General features: G+C 43.3%; 1 protein-coding gene across 2 annotated transcripts in view; it reads left to right on the forward strand.

The window, feature by feature from the left end:
- Positions 1-2,104: 2,104 nt before the first annotated feature.
- The window catches only part of LOC147163474 (ankyrin-3-like), an 89,774-nt gene continuing 74,514 nt past the window's right edge, over positions 2,105-17,364 (forward strand). Inside the window, exon 1 of one of the 2 annotated variants that reach the window (XM_086092920.1) lies at positions 2,105-2,573. In XM_086092920.1, coding sequence (XP_085949046.1) covers positions 2,451-2,573 — 123 coding nt within the window. In that variant the 5' untranslated portion in view covers positions 2,105-2,450. The remainder of the gene's footprint in view (positions 2,574-17,364) is intronic. The other variant, XM_086092918.1, reaches the window with a different exon arrangement.

A 17,364-nucleotide genomic window follows, 5' to 3' on the forward strand; every position in this document is an offset into this window, starting at 1 on the left:
ATCAGAACACACGGAACCACACTGCCCTTTAGTGGCCAAAACGTGTACAACATGAACAGCGCTCCCAATAAAGACACATACAAACAAGGGGAAGGCAGTATAAAATAATTTAAATTTTGATGCATTTAAAATCGATTCTGAATCGTACAAAATGAGAATCGCGATTCTTACAAAAATCGATTTTTTTACACCCCCACTGTGTATATAGTTTCTATGTAGATTTTATTTTTTTTGTGGTCAGCATGATGGACTAATTGTGTAGCAGATTGGAGATTCTGGGATGCACGGTGGACTAGTGGTGAGCATGACTGCCTCACAGTTGAAAGGTTCTGGCTTCGAATTCCTAATTAGGACAAATGAATGCTGTTGTTGTTGTTTTTTTTGTGTTTCCTGTAAACATGCAAGCGACAGGATGAAGCGTTTTTATTATAACCATAGCGAGGCACTGACACATTTTGGCGGATTTTTTGCCAGTAAATGAGTCACTTTGTGTCCCGCGGTTGTAAAAATGTGGCATCTGGGACCGGGAGTCGGTGGCCTTCTGTCTCCCTGGCAACGGGCCTGAAAACGGCGGGTGGAAAAGTTCCAAAAGGCGTCAACTTTTTCTCGGCCACCTGCCAACTCTGTAGCTGAGACGTTTTTTTTTTTTTTTTTGGGTCGTCTGGGAGTAAATGTAGCTCAACGTTAAGTGACGTCCACCTTGGCAGCTTTTTTCTCTCCGCATGCCAGCTGTGGCGCTCTGAATGGATTTTTTTTTTATCAATGAAAGCCTTTACAATTGGCATCTTTTGAAATGTTTCCACTCATTGTAAGATTCTAGATTTTTGGTACCACCATAAATGTGCACATGAACCCAGCCCCCCTCCCCCCCCCACCCCCCATCCCAATCCTTTTTCTCACCTCTCCGCTCTCCTTATCCATCCATCCTGTCTACCCCGACGCCACCCCATTGGTCCTCGCCTAGCAACGGCATGATCATTTGGCATAATGTGACACCCCCCGATACACGATGGGGGCTGCGAGTAAGCCACACCCCCCCCCCCCCCCCGCCCCCAACCGACATCACCACTTTCCATTGCTGGTGGCTGCATAGTGTTGGAAAAGAAAGAAAACGGGGGAAAAAGGGGGGGGGGGTGATTTCATGGCTGCGCGTCCCCGGAGGCTTGTCCCAGACCGCCCCTCCCCTCAGCAATTTCCCCAATTGGTCCCGAACACGCCATCTACAGGTTAAAGACGCTTGCATTCATTGTGCAGCAAAAAGGCAGGCACATGCTGAGGCAGCCTCGCGGTGGCGTCAGGACCCGGCCAGGCTTCCTGTGACGTCGGCGTGCAGGCCGTGCACACACACAAACACAAAGATGGCCGCCAATCTGCTACGTCTGACGTCAAGTCAGCACGGCGGCCGTGACGACCCGTTTAAATCGGACAACTTGTATTTATTTATTTAAAAAAAAAATGTTGTCCTCTTTGACCTCAAACGACGCTGTAGTATGCGGAAGAAGATTAGGGGCAAAAAAAAGGTGGGCAGGATTCTCACTTTATTCTCAGAATTGTGACTTTAAAGTGAGATTTCTGACTTTAAAATCTCAGAATTCTCACTTTAAAGTCACAATTCTGACTTTGTGACGTCGAGCTATGAACTGTCAAAAGTCAAAACGTCAGAATTCTGAGATTTAAAGTGAGAATTCTGACTTAAATCTCAGAGTTCTGACTTTCTGACTTCCCGCCACAATTCATAGCTCTACGTCACAAAGTAGATTTAAAGTCAGAATGCTGAGATTCATAAATGTGGTCCCCACGGCGCATGAAAGCGTGTCCATGTGTGTGTGTGTGTGTGTCAACTGCTGTTTTCTCCTGGGCCTTCATTTCATTCATTCTCTCTCTCTCACGCACGCACGCACGCGCGCACGCTTACTTCATGGAGACACGTGTGTACGGTGGAGCAGCGTTGGACCATTTAGGACGATGGAGTGAAACCGAAGGTGGTTGCCATGGTAACCACTCCCCTCGCACCCGCCCTCCATTCTCTCTCCCCCCCCCCCCCCCCCTCCCTCCCTCATTCCATCCACCTCTGTGCTGGCGATTGCTCGTGCCTCTCTTTCCTCCAACCGGCTTCGTCCTCACCTCTCCACTCACGCTGCCACCCGAGGAGGAGGAGGAAGAGGAAGAGGAGAAGGCTCCTCTCCATCACTTTGAAGTAGAGAAGAAGAGAGGCAGCGGACCTTCAGAAGGACAAACAGGATACTGGCGGCAAAAACCGCCAAAAGAGACAACCTACGCTTCTCCATTGTCCTTTTCAAAGGAGGGCATTTTTCTTCCCTTTCCCCCCCTTTCCTTTTCTACCCCGATTTTTCCCTCTGGGATCCCGGCTTTGTCCGCCGCGGCCACCGTCGCCTAACTTCTCCGGGATCTCAGGTGAGGCGCGCGTGTTGCCAGCGCCGTCGGCCGTCATGGCGCACGCCGCCTCCCAGCTGAAGAAGAATCGGGGGGAAGTGGATGTGAATGCGTTGGAGGACGAGAAGGAGAAGCGGAGGAAGAGCAGGAGAGCCACGTCCCGGGAGCAGAAGAGAAAGGTAAAGGCGGGAGGTGGCGGGCGGCGGCGGCTGCCGATGCCTCCCCCTCCGCCGGCATCGCTGGAGCGTGACTTTGGCGCTCGCAAACGTGTCTGTTGGAGTCTTGATGTCAGGCGCGCTTGGAGGTCACCTCAGCGCACACGTTTCCATCCAAACACATCTCGGCTAATCACATGGTGTCAATTCAGTGTATTGCTGACCTCAAGTGTGTGTGTGTGTGTGTGTGTGTGGTGGCACGCTCTTCACTTCTCTCTTACTCTTCCGATGTGATCATTAAGAATTCAAATAGGCTTTCCCAAACTTCCCCAAAATGGGTCGCAGGCCAGTTTTTCTCATTGCTGACTGGCAGAGGAAAACGTTGCATAATCCTCCTTCCTCATGCCTCCTTTTTCCACCTGAGAAACTCGGGGCGCTAACTAGCGAACCGACAGGCTTTGCTTTTGTCTCCCACTGTTGTCGTGTTCATTTTGTGAGCGAAAACTAAATGCAAATATTTTCGTCAACACACATTTTTCACCGGAAGAAAACTGGACTAGACTAAAAACCCCAATAATTGAGACTGAATAATAAATAAATATAAATAAATATAAATAATAAAACTAAACTAAAATGTTGACAGTTTCTGTTGACTAAAATTAGATGAATAAAAAAAAAAAGTTTTGTCTTGAGCTAAAATAAAGACTAAAATGCTCAATTTATAGTCGACTAAATATAAATGGGATGAGGTTGACTAACTCTGATAAAAAACTAACAAGTGTGATTGAAATCGGACTAAAACTAAATAAAAAAATGGCTGAAATCAACACTACACTGTTGGTCGTGGTTGTTTGTTATGTTTCTAGGACGGTTGAAGACAAATTCTTCAAGCATGAGAATTCTTTTCAACTTATTTTTTTCTGTGTGGTATGTAAATAGTTTGTTGGGCTTTACACGCTCAGGATTTTGGAGCCGATTATCGATCAGAGAATTAAACACGCACAAAAAGAGAGATCCAATCAGAAGATTATTCAATTGATCTGTTTAAACAACGTGTTTATTTACTGTACAGTCGACATCCGCTATTTGTGGGTGATTGGGGCCGGCCCACAAATTTGGGTATAGTTGACAGCCATTACGGCATTGGGTTAAAAATAGCAATTCATCGAAAAATTCTCCCCAAAATGCTGATCAGCCGAAAACAAAGGACCCCCTCCAAAAGAAAAATCTAAATTATTGTAAAATATTAGCGAAAAAAAAAGAAGAAAAATCTGAGCGTATATGCTGTGATTGATCGATCGGCAAATTATGACATGACATCACCAATTTTGCACTTTAATGAAAAATATCTGCCGATCTGTAAAGTCTACTTGATGTGCAATTTGTTATTTTTGGTAAGTTTCATGCGTGGAAGGAATCAAATCTCAACGCTGTATTTTTGAGACCAGTGCAAATCTGGCGCGAGGTGCCGTCTAAATCCACGCAGGGGCAGGCAAGACTTTGTTTAGGTATTTTCACAGACATGCGCAGTTTGGCGAAGTTTGAAACGTTACATGTTATGCCGTTGTGGGTGTGCACACAGCCGCCTTGATTCGCCGCCAATCCAAGCGACTCGAAGCGTGTCCTTGACATGGCAGAACAAGAAAACAGATTTGCTCGAGTCCACGCAGGAGGTCATAGCACGCAAAGTACATTTATCACAAGTTGAAATAGAAATTCATCATTGGAGCGATTTTAACAATTGTCATTTGAAAGCATTGTTGCACTCTTGCTACACTGGGAAAAAAAAAAAAAAAAGAAGATCAGCACAGATGTAGCTGAATGGGATAATAATAGCGGAAAATCCTCTCCTGCTGTACTTGATGTTGTGAGCGAGAGTGCGCAGTGGATTTGTTTTTTGCAGGTTCTTTCTGTGTATTTGCGCTTGTGATGCACAGACAGGCATGTATAATGCATGCACGGCTAATTTATTGATGGCCGCGCTTTTCATGCGATGGGGGGGACGCACGTGGGCCTCCTCGCTTACGTGTCCACTTCCAGCATTTATTCGACATCGCGCATCGCTAGCTTACTGCTGATGTACTCGTACGCTCTTCATCCTTCCTCCTCCGTCATGTCAGACTTTATGACGAATCTATTCTGCACAGTACTGCAACAATTTTGCCACGTGGCAACTCAATGTTACGAGTGAGTAGCGGTGCAACGGGTCACAAAAGTCACGGTTCGGGTTGGATTTGAGCCACGGATCGGATCGCTTTTTCGATCAGCAAAAAAAAAAAAAAGATAAATAGTACGTTGTCTTCATTTATTTAGTAAAATGCTTTCCCTTTTAAAAAAAACAAAAAAAACAATTCAGAATGTCTAATATAGCCATTTAGGATTTAGTGTCTTCATTTATTTTATAAAACGTCTGTCATGACAAGTTTGCTCTATATTAATTATTTGGTTGTTACTAACATAACTATGAGCTTCATTTTTCAAAAATCATTTCCAGTTTAACACATTTTGTAGAAATTTTATTTGGACGTACGCCGCCATTGTTATTTACGTCGCAACGCATTCTGTGCGTAGTGACAGGTAGTGATGGCAAAATGAAGCTTCATGAAGCATTTGCGATACTTTTTGACTCCTCTAGATGGTGCTCTTGGTTTAAAGATAAAGGCCTAAGTGCAATGAAAATGGATTACATTTGCATTGCATCTTTGAATCATGAGTGCCATCTTGAGGAGTCAAAAAGTATCGCAAGTGCTTCATGAAGCTTCATTTTGCCATCACTAGTGACAGGCACCCGTTGCTAATGCTAACGGCTAGCTGCATGCTCGAAGGAGACTTCTGCCGTATCAAAATATGACGGCGTTATTAATTAGCGGTTTCTTAGCGTCCTAAATTAGCGATAGGGATAGCGTTGTGTTGATGTTGGTCGCAACTTTTAATGTCAATCAAAATCAAGCTAGCCATCATGCCACGACGTGGGCTACTTTCAAAGTAAATGTCTACTAAGCCATCAACGTAAACAAACTTTATTTTGAAGTCAGCCTGACCGTAAGCGGTGTGTTACGTTGAGTATGTTTCAGCTTCCTTGACATGTCGGAATGGTGTCCACTGTGAACGCGCACTTTGCTGTTGTTGTTTTTCCCCCCCACTAACCAATCCGCGGATTGTCGGCGATCGGAACCGTGGGGGCCTGATCCAAACCCACCACGGGTCAACGTTGCACCACTACTTGTGAGACAAAACTACCAGTGCTGCTACGAGGGTCCAGGAGGCTCCTAGTGTGTAACACATGCCTACTAGATCGGCCTCATGTTGGGTAACGATGACATTCTCCTGTGCCTGGTGGGGGGGGGGCGGGCGGGCGGGCGGGCGCCTCGGTTTTAAATTATGCTGCCGGCGACGTTATTTGACCTCAGCATAAACAACAAGGGAACAAGTCATCAGGGGGCTCATCATTGTCACTGGCCACAACATTAGGTACACCCGCACCGCATATCGTGTTAAGACGATTGTTAGCTCAATAGTGGCTTCAATTGGGTACAGCTCGTTATGTTGATGCTGACGTTGTGACGAGCTGTCCATTTGTCAAGTGTACACTCACCGGGGCCGCGTATCCCAGCAGAGCACCAGAAGGTCAAACGAAAGAGAAATAGAAATTAAATATTGTGAATATAAAAATAAAAAAAAGAAGCAATGCTTCGCCTTTCAGTCCACTAGCTTAATGCTAATGCTAAATAGCAGCTATTTTGCAGTGCGAAAACCCTTTAAGCAACGCATTGAACACAAATGATTTTCATTCATTTCAACGGGAAAAGATGATTTGAGGAACGAGTGTTGTTGAGAACAAAAACAATAACGAATAAAACTCATATCTCAAAAGCGTCATTGTTTTTACAAATTCTCCCAGTTTAAATTTCAAATGAAATTTACTGGAAACTTTCTGGAAATGTGCAATTTGATCAATGAACATTTCCTTTGTTTCGTGTGCATGTACATCATATTATAACTTTCATTTGTAAATCAAACGACTGATACTTGACCTTTCTAATTGATCACTCCTTGTCCTTTAAATTAGGGCGCAACTGGTTAATCTGTCGGACGATTTGAGCAGTCAATATTTGATATTTAAAAATAACTGACTTTTTTATGTGCTTATTTTTGCCAATTTGATTTTCACTTTAACACATTGCAGCATAAGACAAAGATCTATCTGTTTCCGTTTTGCAGCAACTAGCATTAGAAAAGTTTCATCATTCATCACAAATCTGTTGAAAACACTTTTTTTTCCAAATGGCCCTGGTTGATCTCTTATACTCTGCTTCCACCTGCTGGGCGTTTTTGTAATAAATGCCATTGCTTCAAGCGTTCTCTTCAGTTCAGAGGCTGCATCAAAGCCTTCTGTATGCGCTAGCTAGAATAAAAAAACACGTAGAAAATTTATATGTTTTTGGGACCATGGCAATATTTAAAATAGAACGTATTTATACGTTTTTGGGAGCAAATGAGTTCATTAATGAATTAAATTCTGCCAAATATCGGAATTAGCCTAAAAAAAAAATATTCCACGTGAGTCGGGTCCTACTTGAAACCACTTAGTCCATCAGCTCACCTTGACTTTGCTTTATTATTAGCTCCGAATGTTCTGATGCTGCTACGCTGCAGTCATCAGTCATTCGAGTGAGTGAGTGAATTTGTCTTCTTCTTCTTTCTTTTTTTTGCGCGTGCCTTTCCTCTTCCTGCTTGGTGGCCTTCCAACTCTTTCTGTGTCCTTAATGAGGGACGCCAAAGTCAGAGAGAAACACGCGTCGTTAAAGAAATGAGGGATGATGTCACAACAAGGGCACCATCGGGGAGTAATAAAACACAAAAAAGTGTCGTGTGCACATATTGACGCCGTCGACAGGCAGAATGCGAAGCTCGACGCGTCGTCCAGGCCTGCTCGCGGCAGAAGAAGAGAAGCTCCCTTATATCACACTGCAGCTGCCGTGACTAATGCGATGAGTAAGTCTTCCTCGGCTCGCCGCGCGTAAATGTCCAGTGTGGCCATCCCACAGTGTGGTTAATGTATGTTTGATTAAGCGGATGGAATTGATATCTGCCGTCAAAATGCAGCGATGGATTTCTAAACGAGCTGGCGCGAGGTGTTTGGGACGAGTCCTGCTGCTTTTATCAGGCGCCACTCACTCCGTTGGGCCACTAATGGAGAGAACCAAATATTGAGCCAGGGTGCTGCGTGTGCGTGCGTGTTTGCACTCGGGTATGGAAAATCATCTGAAAATGTATTCAATATCAAATCCAGGTCCAGGAAGTAAAAACCCTGCCACAGTTTGGCTGTAGCAGTTTAAAAAAATAAAGTAAATATTTTCACCCTCAACGCCTTCCCGGGATATTCGTCCGACGTTTGCGCGTCTGCTCGACCTTGGACTGACCCCCAGTGTGAGAACGGCGGTGTTTAAATTGGAAGTCAGCCCTCGATCCCGCCGGCAACAAGAAGACTCTTCTCGGCCCCCGGGGGGAGGGAAAAATAAACAGACGTCAGACTTCCGGCAAGGCGGCGGGCGGAGAACGAGTCCATTGAATCCATTTGTCGCTTGTTGCGTTGTCGCTTGTATTCACGCGTCTCGCGTCCCGTCCCGTCTCCTCCTCCTCCTCTTCTTCCTTTTCACAAGCGTGCGCATAAAAGATGGAGGTTAATGACTTTGGTGCTCATGCGTGCCGCGGCTAATTGCGTCGGCGGCGGGAACTCCTCGCCGTGTCGCCGAACGTTGCCGTCCGCAATCGCCGCCGGCTGGACGGACGCAAGTAGGACGTTTTCAAGCTGGTAATGCGGACGCCATGTTGCGTTTGTGGCAGTTAAAGAAGAAAATATTTAGGTTGGTTGTGCCATTGCGGGATTAACAGTTGAAAGGGAAGTCAAGCCCCCCAAAAATGATTGACAATATGTTCTATGCAGCTCCACTAGTCTAAATACGCTATTCTGGTTAATATTGCGTTAGTGGAATATGAGTTAAGCAGCAAAATCCAGCCGTTTTTATCAATATTCGAAGGCGGCCATTTTGCTACCTGCTGTCGACTGAAAATGACATCACATTTGCTCAGGTCTCGAGTAACAACCAATCATCAGCGCCGCTTCAGAAAACAGGTGAGCTGCGATCGGTCGTTGCCTGATGAGCAACTTTGATGTCATCTTCAGTCGACAGCAAGTGGCAAAATGGCCGCCAACAATCATGTTTAAAAGCAATATCAGAAGGCGGCCATTTTGCCATTTGCTGTCGAAGTAAAAATGACAACCAATCGCAGCTCACTATTTTTCTGAAGCTGAGCTGTGAAATCAATATCAGAAGGCGGCCATTTTGCCATTTGCTGTCGAGTAAAAATGACAACCAATCGCAGCTCAGCTTCAGAAAAGCAGTGAGCTGCGATCGGTCGTTGCCTGATGAGCAACTTTGATGTCATCTTCAGTCGAGAGCAAGTGGCAAAATGGCCGCCAAACAAATCAACCAATCACAGCTCGACTACAGAAAAGAGGTGAGTTGTGATTGGTCGTTGCCCGAGGCCAGCGCAACAGTGATGTCATCTTTAGTCGATGGCAAGTGGCAAAATGGCCGCCCCCATGAGATGGCTAGCATCGGTTGGATTTTGCTTCCTAACTCGAATTCCACAAATGTAATATTAATCAGAATGTCATGTTGGCTGAGGGGGGATGGTGGGCCTATGGTTTTTTTTTCTTCTTCTCTCCGCGAGTAATGCAAACCAGCACGTGAGACATTTGTTCGCTCTGCCCGCTTTGTCTGTCGTTGCGGTCTGCCACGCTTGACGTTTTCCAGCGGTTTCCCGCACTACTCAACATTAAATGTTGACGTGTGTCTTCCAGTTGCGGCGGCACGAGTGCATTGAACAGTCGCAAGGAAAAGGACGTAGAAGAAGAGTGTAGATAAGCACAAATAGAGAGAGAGAGAGAGAGAGAGAGAGAGAGAGATGTTAAGCCTAAAGGTCACTTGAAGGTGAGAGGTGTCTTTTCTTGCGTGTCCTCCTCGGCTCCACGTGAGCGCTCCGTCCTCGTGCTCGGCTCTGACGTTGTACTGCATTGATTCGGAACCGCCGGACTGGACACGTTACTATGGGGGACCAAAAATGAGTCAATTAAAAAGAAATACATGGATAAAAGGGAAAATGAAAACGAAGATAATAAAAAAAAAATTAAATACAAAAAAATATATAAATGGGAAAAAAAACTTTTATTTAGACAAGACACGCACAGGACCGCCCCCTCATTTGAATAACATTTCGACCTGACAGAGCGTCTGCAGCATGAAATACATAAATGTGAGAGCAGAGCGTTTTGATTTATTGATTGATATTTAATTCTATTTATATATTTATTTTTGTATTTATTTCCACATATATATATATATATATATATATATATATATATATACAGTACATATATTGTTGTTTTTATTTGCATTTATATTTATTTGTTGTAGTTAATTTTTGAATTATATTTTTTTACATTATGTATTATTTTATTTATTTATTTTTTAATTAAAGTTTTGATACAGTAGTAGAGTTGTATTTATAATAAACATGTGAATGAAAATTACTTCTAGGTCATTGTAAAACAGAAAAGATTTATTTAAAGTCACATTGTGTTACTTTTTGTCATTGTATGAGTACGGGGGAAAAATGTACATAGATCGCGTTCCTCCTTCCTTGTTGCTATGCAGATTTCCTTGAGTTTCCACGAAGTTCACCTTGACATTATTAGCACATGCTAATGAGGACAGTTGTACTTCGTAATGATGTCATTCAGGATGTGGAGAGGGGGTGGGGGGGGGGGGGTTAACGGAGGATGTCAGGCAGTGCAAACTCGATGAGGCGTGCAAGAGACACCATTCGGGTACCGACGCTCACATGAACCTCAATCGCTCTTTTTTTACTCGTGTGTTATATAATGTACAGGTGCAGCTCAATAAATTAGAATATGACGGAAAAGTTCATTTATCTGACGAGTTCAGTACAAAAAGTGAACCGCATATAGATTAAAAATCTTTGTAATTGTTTATTTTATTATATTAAATGTCTTGAGCCAGTGAATTTTGAAACAATATTGCAATAATGATATTTTCTGCAGTTTTGCAGGATGCGAGCGTGGCGTGTTTGCACACGCATAAACGGCAGGTGACACTCCGAGATAAAGCTGGTTTTCCATGCGCGCTGGGTCTGCCTGCCCCCCCCGGGACTCTCGTGGCTGGGCTTGATAATTGCAATTTTTTTTTTCCCCTTTTTGGTCACCCGCCACCATGAGGTCGTCTCCCGGTCCCGCACTTAACCACCTGCCACTCTGATGTCACATGCGCAGATAAGAAGAAGAATGTAGGCAGCCACACTAGAACTATTTTGAATTTGTACATTTAGTATTTCGCTGCTTCCGTAGTACGTAAGAGGATTAGGGCCAATAAACAATAAAGGCAGAATTCTGACTTTAAAGTGAGAATACATTCAAGTCAGAATTCTGAGAATAAATTGAGAATTTTCACTTCAAAGTCAGAATTCTGACAATAAAGTCAGACAACAATTTTCTGACTTTATTCTTCAGAATTCTGACTTTATAACTTTAAAGTCAGAATTCTGAGAATAAATTGAGAATTTTTTACTTAAAAGTCAGAATTCTGACAATAAAGTCAGACAACAATTTTCTGACTTTATTCTTCAGAATTCTGACTTTATAACTTTAAAGTCAGAATTCTGAGAATAAATTCAGAATTTTCACTTCACTTCACAAAAAGACATCCAGATTCATGTTGAGAGGAAGAAAAAAATTCATCATCCTGCAACTTACTCTCTAATGAAATTCCAAAGATGGACGCTCCCTGAACAAGCCCCAACCTGAATGGAAAGAACCTCATTTAAACTCCACGTGATCTTTTTTTTTTTTTAATTATTATTATTTATATCAAAACAAATATTATTATTACAGTGTGAAGCGCCGTAGCTCTTCTACAATGCCCTGCTAATAGTCTCACCTGTAACACATGACATATTGGGTGCATTTGTGCTTTCCATTCCACCTTAAAGATGCTAATTTATGAAAATATATCCTTTTGTTTCTCTATATATGTATATTTATTTTTGATTTGATTTTATATTCTCCTTCACCGCGTGGTTTTAGCGTTTTATGTGCAAGAAGTCCAAAGCTCGGTGAAATAATCCGATTTGTCATCTGCTGGCCCGGTACAGCAGATGACAATATTTGTGGCGTTCCTAAAAGCGCGCACGGGCATTGTGCAGCGGCAACTAATGCAGCATAATGGCATCTGTTGGGGGAAAAAGGTTGATTGTGGCTCCAAGCTGGGATTGGTATTCTTTATTTTGCACAAGATATGTGATCACGAGGGATAAAAATAGACCTTTACACACATCGGTTGGTTATATTTTTTTTGCGGGTGCGCTGAATAAATTCCATGCGGTCTGTTTACAAGATGCTTGAATTATTCAGAAACCGCTTTGCCAAACATTTTCTCAGGGATGATAAAATCCTTCGATATGTGATCATCCGTCGTGATAACATACTGAAGGATTTGATCATCCCTAAAAACGCAGTGAGCATAAAACGTGAGCACGCAAATTCGCAATTGTTGCTAATTAGCCTTTGCTGAAAATGCAAATATCCTGTTTTGTCGCTATTATTGCCATGTTATGTACCTGGCCTGTTTTTGGAGGAACATAAGACGATTTTTTGCGATGTCTAAAATCCCCCCAAAAATGGCCGCGAAAACATCACATTACACATTCCAAATACTCTTTTCCTTCTATATGTCAAATTGATGCTAGCATGAAAGTGATTGTCGCCTAAATAAGTCCACTATGACCAAAGGTATTCTTTAACTTTTAAACTATTTGTTTAATGGCGCGATGCTATGCTATGTGCTCTGCTTGTACACGTTGTTAATGTTTACCCCTCAAGGCTAAAACATCAATTCAGGGGTGGGCTAGCCCGCGTTAGCTCGGAGCTCGCTCGCCTTTTATTTCATTGAAGGCAAGCGGTGTGAGGTTCCAGGGTACAAATGCTGAGTTTCTGTTCTTACGTCGATTTTTTCAGCTATCTGTTGTCATCTATGCTTACGGCTGGTCTCAACAAGTTTCACATTCCGGATGGACAAAAGGGCTGCGGAAAGAAATGCTAACTTCCCTAGCAAGTGCTAGCTTGGACTTTAGCTCCCCTGTTTAAAGAATGAATATATTTGTAGCTAAATGCCCAGCATAGATTGAGAGCTGCGTTCAAGTTGAGCCTTCAGTTTCGTGAGCGGTCAGCATGACGTTTGAATGTGATACACCGAGACAAAAACAATTTGAGTTTGACAAGTTGCTGGTGGCGTCGCTGCTGACAACGTGGTTGTCATGGCGTGTGTGTTTTGCTTAAGTGTTTGTGTAAGTGTGTTGTGTTGCTGACGGGGGGGAGTGCTTGTCAGCTGATGTGTGTCAGCTGCGTTGACACTAATGGCGGACTTTTAACTTTTGGTGGGACCTTGCCTCCAGACAGCGAAAGCTTAAATCAGCCACTAGGGGAAAAAACTCACACACACAGAATGAATGAAGAGCCGCTTGGATTTTATTTTTTCTATTGTTCGAGCTAACGTTCTGTCTGTCGTCGACTGTTTCGTCCGCCGTTCGTCCTATTGTTTGTTTTAATTCATTCTGTTGTAACGTTACGCTATCGTTCACTTTGTTCGTTTTTACCATTTGTTCTGCCCTTTTGTTTTATTGTTGTAGCATGCTAGCTTTATTGTCGTTTTCATTCTTTGATTGTCCAAACTTTATCGGTCTGTCATTCAGTCATAACTTTTGTTTATTTGGTCTATTGTTTTGTTCATTTCTACTGTTCAGGCTATCATTCTGTCTAGCTATCGCTAGCTGTGTATCCTTTTGTTCTTCTATCTATTGTCTACGTTTCACCGTTTTATTGTTCTGTTCTCACGCTATAAACAGTTTAAGAGGAACAATGACTTGAAAACAAGCATGTGCGCGTAAACCGAGTGGACTGTCGTCGTCAGTTTTTTTTCGTTTTTTGTTTTTTTTTACTTTCATGAGAGCCTCTGGTGCCTTGAAGGGAATTTTGAGCGAACACACAAACCTGACAACGTGTCAATTACGTTAGCGTATATTTTTTGTTTTTGTGTGTGTGTGTGAGCCTTGACGAGCGGTTTCTGCTAACGCTACCCGCGTCGACGGATGATTGGACATGTGGGGTCAGAAGAGGTCAGCTAACGCGTCCTCACACAGGGTGGACTTACAATAATGTCACTCACAGATTATTTTTTTTTTGTGTCACACGGACAAACACGCTTAAAAGTAAAAGTGCTGGCGCCCACAGTATAAACTGTCGGTGGTGCACAAACATCACGTCAGCCTGCCACAAGCTATTAGCTAAAACGAAAAACATCATCGTGTTTAAACTCACTGGACACAACAATTCTAGACCCGTTCAGAACCCGTTGTTGTGTTTTCCAAAAATATTACTGTAATTGATAACAAAGTGCGCCCGACGCCTTCATTTTTCATCAATGCCTTCCTTCTTGGTCTGGTGTCAGATGGATGGCAAAAATTAATTAATTTATTTAATTTATTAATTTAGAAAAAAAAATTAGAAAAAAAAAAAAAAGATGGATGGCAAACACGTTCCCTAAATGTAACACGTTTACGGCCGCGCGTATGTTTGCTTTGTGCACTGGTGACCGTGCGCGTGTGCGTGTGTACGGTGGGAGGTCCGAGGGGGGGACAGATGGCACCAGGCTGGTGCTCCGTAAACTGCCAAAGATCCAAAGCGGTCGCCGCGCTCCTCCTCTCAGCTCAGTCCCAAGCCTATTTTTGCGCTTCGAGATGATTTGACGAGACGTCGCGGCGATGTCGGGAAGGGTTTGGCGATGGATGCTTTTGATTGGTCGGTTTCCAACATTTTAGCATCGGTGCCGTTTTTTTTTGGCCCGATCATTTCTTCCAAACAAGAATGTACGCGATCATCAAACCCAAGATTCTTTTTGAAGCATTTTAAGCATTCCCACAAATGTGATTGTGATTTTTGTTCTCCACACTTTTCTCTCATAATACTTCCAACTTACACCGTTCAAATTTATATGATTCCACATTTTATTTAACGCTAAATATCAACTTTCCCCCCATTCATACAACTGATGGTGATTGCCAGGTGACTGATTCTGCTCGGTGGCGCAATTGCTAATAAAGCGCATTGTCCAGTAATCAGGAGGTTGCAGGTTCGAATCCCACCTCCAACTGCACATTGCAAATATATCCATGGCCGTTACGCTAAGTGATACATGCAATGTATACCAACGGACTATCATATCAGGAAATGGATTACATTTCACCGAAACGATGAAATGCTTGTTAGCTTTCGGCATCAGGTGACACTTTTCAAAATAAAGTCGAACAAGTTAGAGCAACTGCCTGCCGCCATGGAGAACCTGGGACCACATTTTAGTACATTCGATCATCTCAGGAAATGGATTATAATTTCTCTGGAATTATTAAAAACCTACTTTAGGCAGGTTGCAGTTCAGGTTTGTCATTTAACTACAATTAAAAATTCGTATTATTATTATTTTTTTTCACAAGCGCATGCATTCAAATCTTAGCGTTCAGCTTTTCAGCATTGCCGCGCAATTTCTGCAGAAATTGCACTTTGTCGCGTTAACTTCGAAATCAAGAGAAATACAATCATCATTCTACTCTGGTAAAGTTCAAATGTAGCTCGTCTTTTTTTAGTCGAATCTATTTCAGGGGTTCTCAAAGGCTGCATTCACGTAGCAGATTTGTCCTTTTCATGCAATATGAAGTGAAGACATCTGCGCACTTGGCTTTTCTTCTTCTTTGTGCCTGGAGAGGAAGCTCCCTGTCTGTAGAGGCATCACACACACACGTGCACACACGTGCACTCACGCACACGCACACACACAGCTATAAATACCTACAGTACATGGATGTCGTACGGTTCCCCTTTCCGTGCATCCACCAAACATGGTTACATTGCAAATGACGACATTAGAAGATCATTGAGTGGTTTTTATCTCCTTCCGTCTGAACACTAATAAAATTACGGGCAAAAAAGGACGGTCTTCATTTTAAGGACTTTGGGATGGCACTCGGTGGAGTGGTTCGATTTGCCGCTGGTGGCTTTTTGCGCAAGCGTCATTTGCAGTCTGGATGCGGAGGAGGAATGTCTGCTTTTACGGGGACTCCAGACGTCTCCGGTCATGTCTCAGTGGGTTTTTTTTTTTAAACTGCCAATCCGCAGGTGCCAAATGGAGAGTATGCAGAGGTCCACTTTAGTCATAAGTTGTAATATCACCATTTACCACTAGATGGCAGACATGGCTTAGCTGTGCTTGCCTCATTTTTATTTTTTTTGTGGATTTGCAATTATATGTCAGATAAGCAATAGTACCTCAATAATCTTAAAATTTGGAATTAATTGCTTTTTTGTGGGGGGGGGGGGTATTACAAAATAGAATTTCATCCTTAATGTTGGTTTCTTGTTCAACAGTTTTGTGCCGTCCTAAATGGTCATTTTTAAGCGAGAGAGTCCTTTGCACTGGACAAAAAAACAAACTGCTTCCTTGTTTGCTCTCTTGTTGGGTTACGAGAAATGTGCAGTATTATCAAAAATGAAGTATATTCAGAGCATGTATTTTGCACATATTTACATCAGCTTGTGAAGCGCCAGCATAGCCATCCCGGGTATAAACTCATTTCCACCTCTGGCAAAGATTTGTCTCGTGTCGATCATTTTGGGCTCTCTACTTGATTGTCAACATGAATGTTCAGTCACTACGACGGTAAGAAGCAATTAGTGGGAAAAAGTGCAGATTGCCGACCATGGACTTTTGTCCCCCAAGCGGCGTGTGATGTGCGCAGTGACCAGCAGAGTCCAGTGTTTGACTGTTGAATGGCCTCCGAGGCCGCAAGGTTGGCGCCGTCGTCACTTTGACTTGATGCCAGATCGACCTCATCTTTCTCCAAACTCATCAATGTCTTATCTCTCCATTTATTTCTCTTCCAAATCCTCCTCGTCCGCACAGGTGACTCTTTTTATTTTCTTTTCTTTTTTTAGCAGGATGAGTATTGATCAAGGGGCTTTTTGCCTTTCCGGCTGACTTTTTGTGCCGGAAGGAATCCGAGCAGATGTTTTGGGTTCAGTTCACGCGAGTCTTATGATTGACAGGCTTGAGGAGCACAAGTGCAACCTTGACTTTTATCAAGTATTTTTTATTTTATTTTTTTTATCAAGTATGATGACTCTGGTTACTGTGGTATGGTGGATGTTGGCCTTTAAGGGGCGTGGCCTAGTGAGCGAGTCAGGTTGGCAGTATATTCATTCAGTGTGAATGTCCGTAATGTGTTTACAATAGCTTTTATTTTTTTAGTTTACATTGAAAATGTTTGCTATATGTATAATCATTGGGAGAGAAAAAAAAACAGTGGCCCAGATTGTGTTAAAAGAGAAAGCGTCCATCCCAGAATGTCTATCTTCTCCTTCCCTCTGGCATCTTCCTCACTCACTTCCTCTCCTCCTCTTCCTCTAGTCCTTCCCCCGATGGTTTCAAGTCCCAGGTGACGGGAGGGAAGCCATGCCCTTGAGCGAGCGCTGTGCAGCACGAGCAGTAAATCTTCTCCATGGCGTGTGAGCGTGCGTGAGCGTGCGTGTGCGTGCGTGCGTGCGTGCGCGCGCGTGTTCAGTCTTCACACTCACGCATATTCAGAACGACCGCGCCGAGATGCTTTACTGCTCCTCCGAGATGGCCGA

This window comes from Leptonotus elevatus, chromosome 13 (assembly GCF_054856555.1).
Source record: "Leptonotus elevatus isolate MCC_2025b chromosome 13, RoL_Lele_1.0, whole genome shotgun sequence".
NCBI lineage: Eukaryota > Metazoa > Chordata > Actinopteri > Syngnathiformes > Syngnathidae > Leptonotus > Leptonotus elevatus.